Raw genomic sequence first — 17,451 nt, 5'->3', positions numbered from 1 at the left:
GGGTATTATTGTGAATTATTATGCAACTGATCACTACCGACAGTAAAAAAAAAAAGGGGGGAAGCTATTGATTACCACTGCCAAGTAAAACTAATTGGGAAAGACTTGAAGACCAGATCATTAACAGGTAAAAGTGGACACAACTCCATGGGCATCTGAAGCTACACTCGCATAAGTCTGTTGAGGCAATGACCTTCAACCAGTATCACTGTATTCTCAAAGTGGCAGACTCCAAAAGGGATTGTTTCCTTACAGCCAGATGGCAAAATCTGGCTGAGCATTTTTGAATTCATTGAAGGTGAATGAGCGCGATCTTCTTCGAAGCGCTGAATAACCCAGAGGCCTGCTGTTGAGCAAATCTGAGTAAAGGTTCGACTTCAGAAAGCGTGGGTAACTGTCTTGCTCCATCAGTGTGTAGATTTTGGTTTGTGCGGCGTCAAAGCTGTTGAGTGTAGGTTGGCTGATGTTCTGACTGGCGCACTCTTTGGTGTTAAAGTCAAGGTTGACCTAGAGAGCAAAAGGAAAATCAGTCTGCATGGCGACTAGGGATGCAAACCTCCAGGTGGAACCTGGGGATCCCCGGAATTACATCTCCAGACTACAGAGATCAGTTCCTCTGGAGAAAATAGACGTTTTGGAGGGTGGACTCAATAGCATTGTACCTTACTGAGAGCCTTGTCCTCCCTAGGTTCAATCCCCAAATCCCCAGGAGTTTCCCAACTTGGATCTGGCAACCTCCCCTCCCCCCCATTCCTCTCCGATGGCTAAGGGGGCCCTGGGAACCCTAATGGTAACACAAATTAATGCCTATGGTTAAAAAACTTCCAATTCTGTTATTTCTCATTCATCAAGTTCTGTGGATACATAGAAATTGGCAATTGGACATTTTTTCAACTTTACTGTAGGCATTTCCCCTCATAGAGGAGTTAGTTCTGTGTCAAAAAAATGCTACACTTGAACCCTCTGGTGGTGGGCTGCAGTTAGGCCTCTAAACATATCTGTATCAGACACACTAAAATTCAAAACCCTGGTCCATTATGAAAAATATTGGATGATCTTTTGAAAGTCACTGTTTATCCACAATTTGTCACATTGTAGGATATGTAGGAATATTCCTTGGACCCTTAGAACGATGTGAGAAAAAACACATTAATAATATCAGATGATTTTAACTGATTTGCCCAGTACTGCGGCAGGATTAATCAAACCTACACCATTGTTCAAATTTTTTTTAATATTTCAAACTGTCTTGAGAAGGTACTTCTACATTTCATGTAGTCAGCTTTTTAAATGGTCTCTCATGTGCTAGATAAGAGACAGACATCAAGTAGTATCTCTATATGACCTTCGAATAAGGCATATGCATGGTTGCTGCTAGAACTTATTCAGACTGCAGATAGTTCCAGGTCCACTAGTGGGCGCTGAAGAGCTTATGTGTTTATCACAGCTCCGGTTGGATGGCCTTTTAGCCGAATTACATCCAATTGGAATAGCATTGGGCTGAGAATTTCTGAAGACAGCCACAGGCACTTATGCATCTGGAATTCTGCTCAGTGTATTGTCCAGTGGCACCCATTGTCTGAGGATGTCATGTACAGGTCAAGAACCTAGCTGTGGGATGACAGCAAAGGAGCAGCAGATTGCAGAAAACACTTCCAAGGACAGCATGTAGCCCATCTGTATCACGGAAAATCACCACCATTAGACTAAAAAGTCTTACATTGTGGTCCTAAACATTGTGGTCACTGAAGTCAATGGGCTTAGAAGGGAGTGGCTCTGTTTAGGATTGCACTGTGATACCCCAGTGTAAAGCAAAGCAACGTTCCCATGTGCTGCCCCTGTTTGTTTTGTTGGACTATTTCAATAGAAGAATGGAAGTCTGACAGGTTGTTTTACTTGAAAATCATCGGGGAGTGTCAACTTTCATATGTGAATAACAACACAGAATTTTGGATATTCACTGTAACCTATGAAGATAATAGCCAGTTCCTAACTGTCTTTGTCATGCCTGGAAAAGCCACCAGGATTCTATCTTCTTTATCAGTGTACCAAGAAACGAAAGGGAAGAATGTTGAATGGGGAAATATAGTTGAAGGATGTTGAACCATTCAGGCAGAGACTGGTAGGTACGCTTCCCAATGGCTTCAGTTGAATTATGAGACAGTAATCTGGGATGCAGTTGAAAGGATGCAAAACCTTCCCCATTTATTTTGAACCACATAATTGAATCTCTGCCGTTCATTTACATAATTAAAACCAATTGGCATTTATTTCTGATGGTTATTTCTCCTTTCCAGCTTCAGAAGCTTATAGTAATGAACCAAAATAAAGTGCTGCATTTGGAGACATCTTTCTAGTGAGTGAAAATGGTAAGAGACAGCACAGTCTCTACCAGCAGGAACTATATGGGAAGGTTGGGGGGGTGGGTTAGTACTGCAATATGAGTCTGCACTATTTATTTATTTATTGGACTCCCAGGTCATTTAGAAGCAGGTGCCAATATGTTAATTAGTCTTCCCTATCTCTTCTAACCCCAACTTTCCAAAGCCTCTTTGAACAAGAACATCTGATACTATGTTGAGAAGACATACAGTCTTGGTTAGTTCAGGGGAAGAGAATGTCAATGAATGTGTACCCCCATGGACCTGACTGATTCATAGATGGCACACTGAGCAAACCTGGTCAATTGTATATGTTGTGGTGGAACATGGAGATGGAGGCAGTCTCTAACAGCGCATTCCTGAGAGGAATGCCTGCACCCGTCATAGGAGGCAGCGCGCCTCTGCTGCCTCTAAAGGAGGTCCTCCCCGAAACCTCCCTGCGATGTAGAAAATCCATGCAACCCTTCATAGGGTTGCACGGGAGATACACCACCTAAAACCTAAAAAGGTGGCATATCTTGCCAAAATAAAAAGGGGCGTTCCTGGCCCGAAAAGGCTTTGGTGGCCGCCTAAAGGCAGCTGGGGGAGGCCCCAGCCCAGCCCTGGAACGCCCCAGGAATTCCTCTTGGGATGCCAAAACGCCTCCCTGGATGCTGGCGCGGGCTTTTACAACAGTGGGATGCTGGTGGAAGGACCCATTGGTATTCCAGGATGGTGCTGCCGCAGCAGCGGCCGGCACCTGGCATCCGGGCCTTCCTGACAGTGTTCGGGCCACTAACGCTGGCGTAAGTTGGTCGGACGCCAACACGGGGGGCCCAAATGCCACTGGATGCCAGGTGCTGGCAGCTGCCTTTCTGGCCTCCTCCTAAGGAGGAATGCTCAGGAATGCGCTGTTAGACATACTAAGATGAACTATTATACACACCATCTTTCCTCACTCATTCACACGTACATGGTGCCCATCATAGAGACAGACACTTAGGAAGTTAAATATAAATGATAATTCAACTGATATATAGACTGATATATCCACTGTGTATATTTGTTTACATGTGATATGTCCTGTGTATGTCATTGTTAATACTGCTTTCTGGAACAAATCTGCAGTCCATCTTTTTTTTAATGCTTGGTGGAGTATGATTATTACCCTGAAAGCTGTGTTTAAATTGGTGATTTGTTTTATTCATTTGGCTTATTATCTGAAATCTTGGCAACGCAATAGTTATAGTTTGTAAAAGTAATTGGATCTGTAATTGCTGGTTAGCAGACTGATGAAGACTAATTCTTACATCCTCACTTCAGATATAAGCAAATAAAATTCTTGGGCAGATACATATTTGTACTTCAAAATGATATTGTTGTGGTATGCACTATAATTTCTCTGACATGTTTTCAAAGTGTGAGTATCATCCAGACAAAGATAAGAACTTTACATTCTCATTGGCTTCCATGAGAGAGAGTTCAGAATGTGCTCAGTGCCCCGTATAAATTAATGGGACTTAAACATCCTTAACTTTGCTGGCTCATTCTCTATGACTGCTGTACCAGTAAGGAAGTTTAGAGATTTGGCATAATTAGGTTAATGTTTAAAAAGAAGAAAGGGGTAGGGGAAGCAAGTCCCATGGAATTCAATGGAGCAAATTTCAGCATATGCTCTTGTGCCAAGATAACAGGATTGTGCCTGTTATTTTCATTCTTTGACTTTTGTGCAGTTAAAAAATAGAGCTGACTGTGTGGCTGGTGCATTCTGCTACTGCACCACATCAAGACCAAAAATAATAAAATCATAGGATCATAGAGTTAGAAGGGGCCATACAGGCCATTTAATTCAACCCCTTGCTCAATGCAGGATCAGCCTAAAGCATCCCTGACAAATGTTCGTCCAGCCACTGCTTGAAGACTGTCAGTGTGGGGAAGCTCACCACCTCCCAAGGCAGCTGATTCCACTGCTGAACAACTTCTACTGTAATTTCCCCCCCTGGTACATTTCCATCTATAATTTAAACCCATTATTGTGAGTCCTATCCTCTGCAGCCAGCAGAAACAGCTCCCTGCCCTCCTCTAAGTGACAGCCCTTCAGATACTTAAAGAGAGCAGTCATGACCTCCTCAACCTTCTCTTCTGAACATTCCCTTCCCAAGTCCCTCAGCCTTTCCTTGTAGGGCTTGGTCTCCTCCAAACCTCTGGGGTTCAGCCAGGTGATGTTTATGTGCAGAAATTCATGGTGTGTGGGGGGAACTGAATCAATAAGGTACCAGCAACAATGCACTGAACCTCATCAAGACCATTTTCACTATACCTCCTTTGGAGCATCTTTTTCAATGAATGCCTTGTATATTTCCTTTGCTTTGAGTGAAAGTTGACCAGGGTCTTTGATCTTTTTGTAATCTTCACACGCCATCCAAAACTCAATGTTCTCTTCACTAAACTCGGATTTGAGGAACCTTATGAATGCATCTATCCCAGCTACAAGACAGAAAGTTTGGTTGTCAAATACACTCAAAACAAAAGTTGCTAGATGATGAAACACAAATACTTTTTAGATGACAATTGCAATGGGAACAGCTACTTTGGGATTTCTCTTCAGCAGCATTAAGTAACAAAAGGGGTACTGAAAAAATAAATATTTTGCTGAAGGGGTTCGTTTGAATTGAAAAAGCAGTCTAGGTCATAACTTTCAATTGTAACCCTTTATCTAGAATAGCCATTTTGAAACAACTGAAAAACACATGGTTGGTTTGATGAAGGAAATGTGTGTTCAGCGTTAGTAGTGGGTTAACTCTCCTCAACGAACAACTACTTAAAAACAAAATGTCTTCTGAGTCGAGCTCTGACATTCAGACACAGTCTCTCACTTGTGATGACATAACTGGGAGCACAATGGGGTACAAACACCATTATAGTGTTCTAGCAGGAATGGAGGAGGACGGGGTTCTCTCCAGGTCAGATTACACTCATGCTGAAGCAGGGCTGTAGTGATCAGAGCAAGCATATATATAGTCTGGGGGAGGGGAAAACATTTGGAAAAAGAGAGCCCCCCCCCCAATTTTAACTGGGGCCAAATATGAAGAAAATGATGGGGAAGGGGCAATAAAAAAAAATCCTTATGATTTGTTTCCCTCTTTCATAATGGTCAAATAAACTACAGATTGCATTATGGCGATTATTGTTTCTGACTTGTTCTTAGAAACATATATTTGTTTTATTTCTGCAGGATTATATTGGAGACGACATACTGATTCCAGTCCCACTGCATGCATGTACAGCAGGAGGCACTAGTTGATTGATCTGTGGTGCAAAACATTCATTGATTAAGCTACCAATTAAATTGATTAAATTAAACTACTAAATTAATTAGGTTTCATGACGGTGTTTGTAATCTGGTCATAATACAAACCCATAAGTTTTTTAGGATGAGGTTCGCTTATCTGTATACCAATGCAGCATCACCATGGCTTTTCAAAGTGTGTACCTGGAGTGTCCCTTGAGTTCATAAAAACCTTTGCTTTGTGTGTGGGTGACCTGTTGCTGCTTTGGTGGTCCTATTAGGGCCTCACTTCTTTATCATTACTTGCAGTGATACCACATAAACATATATATCCCAGAAATCTTGTTGGTGTCTAGGGTGCTCCTGGACTCGAATCTAACATATGTACCATATCATTCACTTGATCCTAAATTGTGCATGAGATCTCCATTTTTACCAAGGGGAGCTTTTGAGCAATATGACACCCTGAATGAAAGTCTTCTTTGGAGAAGCTCAGTTATTCTGAGTTATCTCAGGTCAGTTTTCCTATCAAAATTCAAGACCATTTCCCGTGGCAAGCCATTTGTCGTTAGAAGTCGAACTTAATAGACTTCCTCACTTTACGCACAGTTAGTTCTCCATTGTAGAAGGATAATCATAATGAGACATTTTGGCATGAAAAATAGATCTGAGGCTACTTGTGAGGGGAAAGAAATGACATAGGGCTTTCATGTAACTCCGGATGAAAACACTGGCAGTACTAACCTTTCTGCGAAATAAGTTTGTCAAAAGATTCACCCCATTTCTTTATTTCTTCAGGGGACTCACTGTACAAGACAAAAAAAGAAGGAGTCATGTGTGGCGTGTATTTTGAGGCTTTTCCAAACATATGTTCCCTCATATTGCTTCTTGTTTGTCATATTTCACAGGGTCTTGAATAAGATTACGTTACAAAAGAACACTCTTTCCCTTGAGCATTGAAAAACAGCTGCTTTAATTTTGCTGACATTTTTTCTATTGAATGATAGAACTTCCCCACCCCTACCTCCTCAAATGCTCATGCACACACACCAAACTTCAAAGGACTGAAAGGAACTATTGTCCCTTGGGTGTTTTGTTGTGTCCCTGGTCTTTCAAGAAAAAAAATTAAGCCATTCTGAATGGTAAAGATCATAAGACAATGGGGTCAGCTGTCTTTTTGACACAGTGGGAACAGGAGGGCTTGGGAGCTCCAGTGAAATGCTTGTGCAGAGATCTAGTTTCAAATGCAGCCTGTTGACGTCTCTGTGACCACAGGTTATTTTTAACTGTGTGCAGGAAGCTCTATGGCATACGGAAACAAAGACGCAAAAGCAGTGGCCCCGTAACAGCATTAATACATGTAGCCTGTCGTTTTGTTTACCGCAAAAAAGAACATTTTTTTAAATGTCATGCTATTTTTGAAGCACTGGATTTTCTTTTCTTTTTTATATAAAAAAGAATGGTGTATTTTTTATCAAATATGTCAAACTGTGAATACTGTATATTGATCTCTCACTCTGTATTTCACAGAAAGGCAGTATAAATCTCAATCACACTTTGAGCGCAAATGTTTGCGAAATAACTTTTTAATATATTTGCTGGATTGCTGTTCAGGATTTGTTGGAACTAAGGTTAAGATAAATTATTATTAGTAGTATTATTACACATCACTTCACTTCATTGTACCCAGGAACATGCAGCATTTAGAACCTGAGTTTGTGTGTATGTGTCTGTGGAGAAAATAATTGACTGGTATAACAAAGCAGTGGACAGTAGAGAAATAGGGCAAGCCATGGGGGACAGATGGGGCCACGTAGGGCCAAGCAATGGAGGATGAAGCCCACAGAAAATAATGTGATTGTCTAAGGTGTACAGTTTCAAGACCTCTGCCACTGATGAATACCCTTGATACATAATATTGGGTCATATTAACACAACACCTACTACAATGGAATCAAAAGCACAAAGAAGAAGAAGAAGAGTTGGTTTTTATATGCTGACTTTCTCTACCACTTAAGGAAGAATCAAACCAGCTTACAATCACCTTCCCTTCCCCTCCCCACAACAGACACCCTGTGAGGTAGGTGGGGCTGAGAGAGTGTGATTAGCCCAAGGTCACCCAGCTGGCTTCATGTGTAGGAGTGGGGAATCAAACCCGGTTCTCCAGATCAGAGTCCACCTCTCTTAACTACTACACCACGCTGGCTTTCCAGCGTGAATCAAAATTGTATACAGAGCAGACAACTGCAGGTGAACTCAACCACAGACTACATAGCTAACCACATATATGACTCATACATACACATCAACAATTTAAGCATTAAGAAGACATTCTAGCAAACAGCCATTTTACAGATCAGATTTAGACAAGTTCTGAGGACCATCAGTGAATTTATGGGAGAAAACTGGAGGGGGAGATTCAAAGCAGATAACGCAAAATTCAGAGAATTCAGGAAAGCAAGCAAAGCCTCTGGCAACAAGTCAAGTCAGCAGTGGCCTGACCAGGTCTTGGACATAGGGAAGGAACTCTCTTAGTGCTGAGCATCCCTGCCTGAATCTGCATGTTGGCTTGCATAGTGGGATGTGCGGTGGCATAAGAGAGAGGTAGCCTTAACTTGTAACTATGATGTATCCATGATGCTATATAATTATGCATGCTTGCATACTTGATCTGTGAACCTGTGAATATCCACTTGAAAATAAATGCTTTCATTGCCTGTGGGATCAGCTGTGCAAACCTAGGCAGAGCAACAGCCCATTGATTTCAGTGGGCTTAGAAGCGTATAACTTTAAGTATAATGTCGGATTGCAATGTTAGAGTAAAAGTTTTCCAGGTTGAAGGGAATATGTTATTAGAATAGAGCAGAAAATAATTGCCTTGGGTAATACCTATAGGCTGTGATGAAGCCTTTCAAGAAAGTAACACCTTGCAAACTGTTTCCCTCGTGGTGGGTGCAAGGAGAATTGGTGTTCTGATTGGCAGACATGCCAGTGATCAGGAGGCATGTGCAAATCTCACAGTGACGATCTGCTGTCTAGCTACATCTCCCTTTCCCCTCAAGTTATAATTCATTTATGGTTGTTCTGTTTTTTTTTAAGGCAGCTTGTATATTAAAAGATTTCCAAATGAAGTGTCCCACGTGGGAGCAAAAATTTAAGAAAATGTGGTGTTCCTAGAACAAAAGCAGAAATCAGTACAATATTCTTTTATTATCTTACTGCAGTTGCACTGAATTTTTGTCTGTAAGCTTTTTCAGGTTGACCACTGTGCTTTTGGGGGTCTTGTACCCTGGAAAACCCCACTTCCTTTCCCTCTTCACAGCCTATTTGCTGACCAGCTGCTTCCTGAATATTTCTTGCTTTAGTATCTTTTTGGTATGCGTTTTCTTCATCCTGAGGCCACTGACATTATCATAAAGCCAACCAGATTGTATCACTCAATGGCAGGCAAAGCCAATTCGGAAGGAGAGTTATGTTTCTTTTCTGAGCTAGTCAGAGGTCATGGCTTGAGCTTGATGACACCATAAACCCATGTAGCCAATCAGATTTGGCTATGTGATGATATAGCTGTCAGCAAAAAAGCCCATTCAGGGCAAGTCAGTATTTTCTGAATTACGGTACATTACTTTCACTCCGGGTATGTGAATACTTCACACATTTTTCACATGCTCCCTCCAACCTACAGATTGGGAGAGCGTTTCACAAGGGGAGAAGTATTCAGACAAAGACACCTCCCCTTCATTTCAACATGGATCTAGTCTTCTCTGTCTGTTAGGGCCAATTAATACCAGCTACAGATGACAAGACCTGAGCAAGGCTGTTAATGATAGGATGTTTTGGAGACCATTGATTCATAGGGTGACCATGAGTCGGAAGTGACTTGACAGCTCTTAACACACACAAACACACACACACACACACACACACTCAGATGGCATGCTTATATAGCTAAGTGGATGGGTGGTGGAGCTCATCAAAGGGGAATAACAATATGTTTTTAAAAGAGGGGTGAAAAAAGGAGCAAGAGTTTAAGAGCTCCCTGGCCAGAAGTATCGTTCATAATGAACTAGCTTCAGTGGGTACTGTTTTGCAGGTGGAGAGTGGATGATGAATATTTAGGACTAGGTTATCTATATAGCTGCTAGCTCCCCAACTGTTCAAACTATACATCTGTAAATTAACAGATATTCCACAAATACCAAGAGTCACTATCTCGGAAGCTAAGCAAGGTTGACCCTGGTTAGTTTTTGAATGGGAGACCACCAAGAAAATCCAGGGTCACTATGCAGAGGCTGGCAGTGGCAAACCACCTCTGAACATCTATTGCCTTGAAAACTCTACTAGGCTTGCCAAAAGTTGGCAGTAACTTGACGACACTTCCCACCACCACCACCAATTCCTGGGAGCAACTCGCGTTTTTAAAATTGCTCTCACCTTGAAGCATCTGTCAGTTTCTCAAAAGTGTCAAGATGGGTGGGATTTGGGTGCAATTCAGACTTCTTCAGCAGGAGACTCAACCGGTTCTTCTTTTCCTGTGCTCTGTGAGAGAAGTTAAGCCCCTTCAAAACACCAACTCACAATATTTTTAAACACTTCCCTTTTGCAAATGCAGAATGGTTCTGAAAAGTTGAACATTTCCCTTTACATGCAGTTGCACTAATGTTGATGTTATTCCTCCCATGTTTGCTGTAGAGAATAATGAATTTCTCACTTAACACCTTTGCATGTATTTACATACTGAATCATTTGCAAACGGTAAATGAAAGTCTTCTCATTTCTAACTCTTTTGCATTTCGTTTAAAAGCAAGAGGGGGGAAAAGTTAATTTTAGTGAGCCCAGAGAGAGGGTCAAGGTCTTGTGGTGATTAAAATAAAGCAGAATAAAGGAAAGTGTGCTATGAATCTCAGCCCTTGAAATGCTAAAAGGAAACTTTCTTGCCTCTGAATTAGGGTAGGTCTAGGTTTATGGCAGACTTCTCAAAGTCCTAGGAAAACTCCAGAGCCATCAAAGAAATTCATATGAGTTTGAGTTTAAAACACAAGCTGAGACTTGAAATGTTTTTGTTTTATTGGCTCTTGTAGGTTATCCGGGCTGTGTAACCGTGGTCTTGGAATTTTCTTTCCTGACGTTTCGCCAGCAACTGTGGCAGGCATCTTCAGAGTAGTAACACTGAGAAGCCAGTGAAATTCATAAACATCAGCACAACTTTAACAGAAAAGAGGAGAGTTTAAGAATGAATAAGGCTTGGCTTCCTGTTCTGAAAACCTCCAGACTAACAAAGGCAACATTCAACAATAGCCATACAGATTAGTTTTGGATTACACACATTAACAGATCACTTCAGGATACAATGGTTCCATATTAACATACCATACCCTCATTAGCACATTATCTTGATACTTACAGGACAATGATTAGCACATTACTTTTGCAGGACAATACTCAGCTCAAACCCAACCCCTTTCTGACTATATATTACTCTTCCTACACCCTTGACACTGAGAGACACTGTCCTTCAGTGTTACTCCTCTGAAGATGCCTGCCACAGTTGCTGGCGAAACGTCAGGAAAGAAAATTCCAAGACCACGGTTACACAGCCCGGATAACCTACAAGAACCAATGAACTCTGACCGTGAAAGCCTTCGACAATATTTTTGTTTTAGTTTGTAGTGGAGCAAGTGGGGTATCTGTTTGTTGGTGAATTGGTATCTGGGTAGTAGGTGTTTTTTAAATGCAGTAGGTATACAAGAAATGTCTGAAGAACACGTATTCTGTTGAAATGGGAAGAACCAGCATGGTGTAGTGGTTAGGAGCGGTGGTTTGGTGGAGTCTGATTTGGAGAACTGGGTTTGATTCCCCACTCCTCCACATGAGCAATGGAGACTCATCTGGCGAACTGGATTTGTTTCCCTACTCCTACACATGAAGCCAGCTGGGTGACCTTGGGGCAGTCACACTCTCTCAGTCTACCTCACAGGGTATCTGTTGTGGGGAGGGGAAGGTGATTGTAAGCCGATTTGATTCTTCCTTAAGTGGTAGAGAAAGTCGGCATATAAAAACCAACTCTTCTTCTTCTTCTTCTTCTTCTTCTTCGTCATCGTCATCTTATAGACACCCATAATTGAGAATTGTATATGACTGTAAGCCGGTTTGATTCTTCCTTAAGTGGTAGAGAAAGTCAGCATATAAAAACCAACTCCTCCTCCTCCTCCTCCTCCTCCTCTTCTTCTTCATTGTCATCGTCATCTAACAGACACCCACAATTGAGAATTGTAGATGATATTTCAAATTTGTAATTGACATTTTCTTCTGGCAATTGTTAATACCTTTTGGCAGATTTGTTTGTTTACTTCTTTTCTTTGCAGTGGGGACTCAAAGTGGCTTTCATTGTTCTCCTCTCCTCCATTTTATACTGACAGCAACTTTGTGAGGTCAATTAGGTTGTTTGGCCCAAGGTCAATCAGCAAGTTTCTATGATAGAGTGGGGATTCAAACCTGGGTCTCCCAGACCCTAGACTGACACTCTAACTACCACACCATAAAAATATGTAACTTTTGTTTATGTAAGTTGATGTGAGTTAGCATGGTGGATTCTGTGAGACTTTGATCCTGCATTAAATAATGTGTGTGTGTGTGTAAAGTGCACACAGCTGACTTACTGGGCCCCAGCAAGGGGCTTTGAAGGCAAGTGAGAAGCAGAGGTGGTTTGCCATTGCCTTTCTCTGCAGAATCTTTCTTGGTGGTCTCCCTTCCAAGTAATGACCCTGCTTAGCTTCCAAGATCTGACAAGATCAGGTTATACCATGCTGCTCTCCCTCCCACATTAAAAGATAACAGGAATTTATTTGAAATTTTACTTTAAAAGGTGCTGTTGGGTATGTGTTTGGGTATGTGTACACACACCCATATTTCCAGGTGTATGAATTATAGTGGTGCAGTCTAAGTGTTGGTTGGTTTTTTGAATTTTTTATCAGCCAGCTTGAAATCAGGATATGATGTGTAGTTGATAGAGTTGCCAGCTCCAAGTTGGGAAATACCTGGAGATTTTGGGGTGGAGCCTGAGGAGAGTGAGGTTTGGGGAGGGGAGGGACTTCAATGCCACTGAGTCCAATGGCCAAAGCAGCCATTTTCTCCAGGTGAACTGATCTCTATCTGCTGGAGATCAGTTGTAATAGCAGGAGATCGCCATCTAGACCCTGGAGGCTGGCAATCCTAGTAGTTGAGCAAACAGCTATGTAGGGTATTTGGGTGTCTGAATGCCCTGATTAAATGCATGAAGGAAAATGGTCATACAACATTTCCCCTGTGTGTTATGTAGCAGAAGCCAATGCACCATGAAGATACTGGGCGGGTAGTCAGAGATAATGTGCATGTAATTCCTATTTGTGCTTCCTAATCAGAAGGCTTCATGTTTGACTGGGCAAGTAGCAACAGCTAGGGTTGCCAGGTCCCTCTTTGCCACTGGTGGGAGGTTTTTGGGGTGGAGCCTGAGGAGGGCGGGGTTTGGGAGGAACTTCAATGCCATAGAGTTCAATTGCCAAAGTTGCCATTTTCTCCAGGTGAACAAATCTCTATTGGCTGGAGATCTGTTGTAATAGAAGGAGATCTCCAGCTAGTACCTGGAGGTTGGCAACCCTAGCCCAGAGCCAAGGAATACGGGTCTGCAGTGCCACAGCTTGGGACATCTAAACTTGTTCATTCTGATATTGCTGGTAGGTACAGAAAGATCCTGATAACATCTGATCTCCAGAAATGATTGGCGTTTCCTAAGGATGCAGAGGGCATCAGAGCAGTACTTATGGTACTGAAAACCCATCTGTTGATTACAGTAAGCTTATTATATTGTTACTTCAACCACTGTGTTAGCTGTCTATGTGTTTCTGTGCACAGTTGATGGTGCTGCATTTTGTGAGCCCACAGCATCTTCAGAAGCATCTGATCTCATAGGGGCTCTCTGACTCATGGAGATCCACTTGTAGGTCATGCTCCAAAAGCCATCATACATGGATGCAAGACTTACATTCCATAGGGTTTCCAACTCCAGGTTGGGCAATTCCTGGAGATATGGGGTAGGGGAGCCTGGGGAGGGCAGGGATGGGGGAGCAAAGGGACCTCAGTGGGGTATAATGCCATAAAGTTCGCCATTCAAAACAGTATTTTTCTCCAGAGGAAGTGATTTCTGTAGTCTCGAGATCAGTTGTAGTTGTTGGAGATCTCCAGGCCCTATAGGAAGGCTTACAACCTTTTTGATGGGCAGTGTAGTATGTTGATTAGAGTGCACTGCCAGGCCTGGGAATATCCTGGTTCAAAGGCAGTCTTGACCATAAAGTGCACTGGCTGACCTTGGGCCAGTTGCCGTCTCTCAGCCTAACCAACCTCAAAGGGTTGTTGTGGGGACAAAAGTGGGAGACAAAACACCATGTACAACTTGAGCTCTTTGCAGGAAAAATGGGATACAATATACATCTAGATGGATGGATGTATTTAGAAACACTTATGTGCCACTTCTCCAGAGACCTGCTCATGGTGGCTGCACACATATTAATTGAGTAAAACAATAAAAATCACAACATAAGACTTACGACTATTAGAACAAGACTTAAAACAACATAGAATCATAGAGTCGGAAGGGGCCATATAGGCCATCTAGTCCAAACCCCCTGCTCAATGCAGGATCAGCCTAGAGCCCTTTTCGCCTGAGAAATTTTTACACGACCCTGGGTATATAGGTATATAAAATAGGTATACAAATCAAACATTTACTGATAATAAATCATAAAGAAATGTATTTTAAAACAATTCTTTGGTATACATATAATTTTACCATTTATTAAAGACTAAAGCAAATTTGCATACTGTTGCCAAATTTTTCACGAGCCCCACATTCAGTTACACGACCCCATAAGGGATCATGACCCACAGTTTAAGAAGCTTTGGCCTGGAGCATCCCTGACTCATGTTTGTCCAGAAGCTGCTTGAAGACTGCCAGTGAGAGAAGCTCACACCACCTCCTTAGGTAACCGATTCCACTGTTTCACTGTGAAAATGTCTTTCCTAATATCCAGATGGTACCTTTCCACCTGTAATTTTAAATCCATTATTGCAAGTCCTATCCTCTGCCACCAACAGGAATAGCTCCCTGCCCTCCTCTAAGTGACAGCCCTTCAAATACTTAAAGAGAGCAGTCATGCCCCCCCTCAACTTCCTCTTCTCCAGACGAAACATTCCCAACTCCCTCAGCCTTTCCTTATAGGGCTTGGTCTCCAGGCCCCTGATCATCCTCGTTGCTCTCCTCTGCACCCACTTGATTCTGTCTACTTCCTTTTTTCAGTATCAGCAGTCTAAAATGATAAAATGACCCTCAGGCTAGTAGCAGTCCATACACATAACTAAGGGAAGATGGAAGCCCTCAGTTAAAAGCTTTGGTAAAAATATATAGTTTGGCTTGGTGTCTAAAGGACAGTAATGTTGGTGCCAGATGAGCCTCAAGGAGGAGGGCTTTCCAGAGGTGAGGTGCCACCACTGAAAAAGCCCTTCCTCTTGGTGCCACCTACCTCCTGTATGCTGACATTGGCATAGAAGGCAGCACCTGGGGAGAGAATCTTAACTGGTGGGCAGACATTTCCAAAATATTACACTGACAGTACAGAACTAGTTCCCCTTTATCCTGTCTCCTTCCCTCTTTTCTTTCTGGGGGCAAGTAAAGGCACTTTTATTCTCTCTACGTTTTAGATTGTTGCTTATTCAGCTAAATCTTTTTTTGAAACCTGATGTGGTTGTTTTAATAATGTTGCAACGTTTTTTTGTTTGATTTTTAACCATTGGTAGCCTTGCTTGAAATTGTTTGTTTCTTTTTGTTGTGGTTTCTTTTCTTGTAAACCTCTGTGGAAGCACATTCTGGCTAAATCAGCATTTATATCTTGCACATGAATTAAAAAATAATAATTCGTAGCCATGTAGAACTCAGAGCTAGCACATTGTTTGGCGAAGTTAAGTTCCATTGATTTCAGTGAGACTGAAATGTGCCTTACTGCAGACACTTTAAAAAAATTCCGGACCCATATGTGTTTATGTGTTTGTGCTTATACATACACACACATATCAAAGTTTCCAAACTGTTGGATGCATTTGACAAAATGGATGTTAGCCTTTAAGGCATCATAGGCTTCTTTATTATTTTTGCAACTACAAACTAGCAGAGAAACTATTTCAGGAATTTTCTAGGTGGTTGAATAAAGGTTATGTAAAACAATGACCACCAAGATCATCCCTCCCCAACGGATGCAGCTGCAGGGTCCAGAGAAGGGAGTGTAGAGGCATCAGGATCAATAGGATGCTTTACCCTCCTTATTCACCTGGCCCCAACCATAACTTCCAACATGCCTCCTAACCTACTTCATAGGATTATCGTGAGGATAAAATGGGGGCAGAAAAACCATGCACACCATCCTAAACATTTTGGGGGAAGAATAATACTAACAACAATTACGATGGTGATAATGATGCATCCAGCCACAACACAAGTTAAAAAGTGAGCACAAAGAAGTGAATTGGGGTTCACATATTGGGAGGGGGCTCCTATTTAAGAAACAAGTGGAATTTTAGACATCACAAACTATCACGAGCAAGCTACTCAGCTTCACTGTGCGCTCTGCTCTGCCCCTTTGCTCTACCATGTTCAGCAACGCTTACCTGTTTTTTGCTTCCGTCTTTGCCCCATCTTTGTTGAAAGGTTTCATGCTTTTATATAACAATTTCATCCGCGAAGAAGCATTGAGCTGGGGGGATAAAAGCAGCGGATTCTCCATCTTTCTCTCTGCAGCTCTGTCCGTACTTCACTCGTCTTGTTCCACGTAATTCACCGCTGATGTTTTGGCTTCCTCAGTGTAGCTCCTCACATGCTTTGACTCTTGCATTGGTATTGGTTAGAGGCCTGTGAGAAGTGGTTTCCCCCCCACTCTGCCAGCGGCTCAGCAAGAACTGCAAAGCCAGCAGAAGATTCAAAGTTTGTCTTCTCTCGGCCATTTTTTTTTTTTTTGCAAGTCATTAAGTGTCACTTGTGGTTAGCGTATGTGGAACACTTTATTTTGCTAGAAACATTCAGTATAGTGAGTATTAAAAAAATTACAGAGTCACAGAAAGGAAAGAGGGGAAAATGGCGTTCTTTTGTTTTTATTTCTGTCCAGTATGTGCTTTGCAAAATTCAGAGTGTCTTCCGTGGCCTCTCAGTGGTCTCCCAGTGAGGTGCCGCGTTGACCATGCTTTCTTAAAGTCAACAAGATTGCTGCATCAGGTACTCCCTGACTATTCATTGTATTTATATCCTAGGATGGAATTCTAACTCACTCAAGAGATGATATGAGGCCATGACTCTAAATCTACCACAATGGTATCAGAGGCACATAAAAGGAACCTTTTGATTAAATTATTTTTTTCAAAACCTGAAATTTAATTTTCTGAATTGTTCTATACTCTTCTGTTCCCCGCCTTTTTGAAGTCTCTCCCCTCCCCAAACCCCACCCTCCTCAGGCTCCACCCCAAAAACCTCCCGCCGGTGGTGAAGAGGGAGCTGGCAACCCTAGCGCAACCACAGAATGGCTGGCACAGGAGGTGGAACCAATGACAAAATAGCTGCCATGGGAGGAGGAGCCAACTCCAAAATGCAAGGGAATGAGGTGATGTGTGTGTAAAGTGTCGTCAAGCTGCCATCAATAGAGATAAGTTCGCCTGGAGAAAATGGCCACTTTGGTAATTGGACTCTATGGCATTGAAGTCCCTCCCATTCCCAAATCACACCATCCT

The 17,451-nt window shown here is 42.2% G+C and overlaps 1 protein-coding gene across 1 annotated transcript; it reads right to left on the bottom strand.

Moving 5' to 3' along the window:
• Positions 1-212: 212 nt before the first annotated feature.
• On the bottom strand, positions 213-16,479 carry RGS18 (regulator of G protein signaling 18). Its single transcript, XM_056844477.1, has 5 exons — positions 16,342-16,479; positions 10,084-10,188; positions 6,394-6,455; positions 4,681-4,847; positions 213-507 (listed from the first exon to the last, which is right to left on the bottom strand). Exons 1-5 carry the CDS (start codon positions 16,455-16,457, stop codon positions 250-252), a joined length of 708 nt encoding a protein of 235 aa, XP_056700455.1. The 5' UTR covers positions 16,458-16,479; the 3' UTR covers positions 213-249.
• Between the last annotated feature and the right edge of the window lie 972 nt (positions 16,480-17,451).

The sequence above is a fragment of the Euleptes europaea genome, chromosome 2 (assembly GCF_029931775.1).
Source record: "Euleptes europaea isolate rEulEur1 chromosome 2, rEulEur1.hap1, whole genome shotgun sequence".
NCBI classification, from domain to species: domain Eukaryota; kingdom Metazoa; phylum Chordata; class Lepidosauria; order Squamata; family Sphaerodactylidae; genus Euleptes; species Euleptes europaea.
Note: the sequence above shows the minus strand (reverse complement) of the source record. Positions and strands in the feature narration are given on the sequence as shown.

Excerpts from the sequence above, each read along its gene's own strand:
- RGS18 (XM_056844477.1), bottom strand. The coding sequence starts at position 16,457 with ATGGAGAATCCGCTGCTTTTATCCCCCCAGCTCAATGCTTCTTCGCGG. Across the intron at positions 10,189-16,341 it reads AAGACGGAAGCAAAAAACAG|AGCACAGGAAAAGAAGAACC; the intron begins GTAAGCGTTGCT and ends CTTCTCTCACAG. Across the intron at positions 508-4,680 it reads AAAAAGATGCTCCAAAGGAG|GTCAACCTTGACTTTAACAC; the intron begins GTATAGTGAAAA and ends TTTGCTCTCTAG.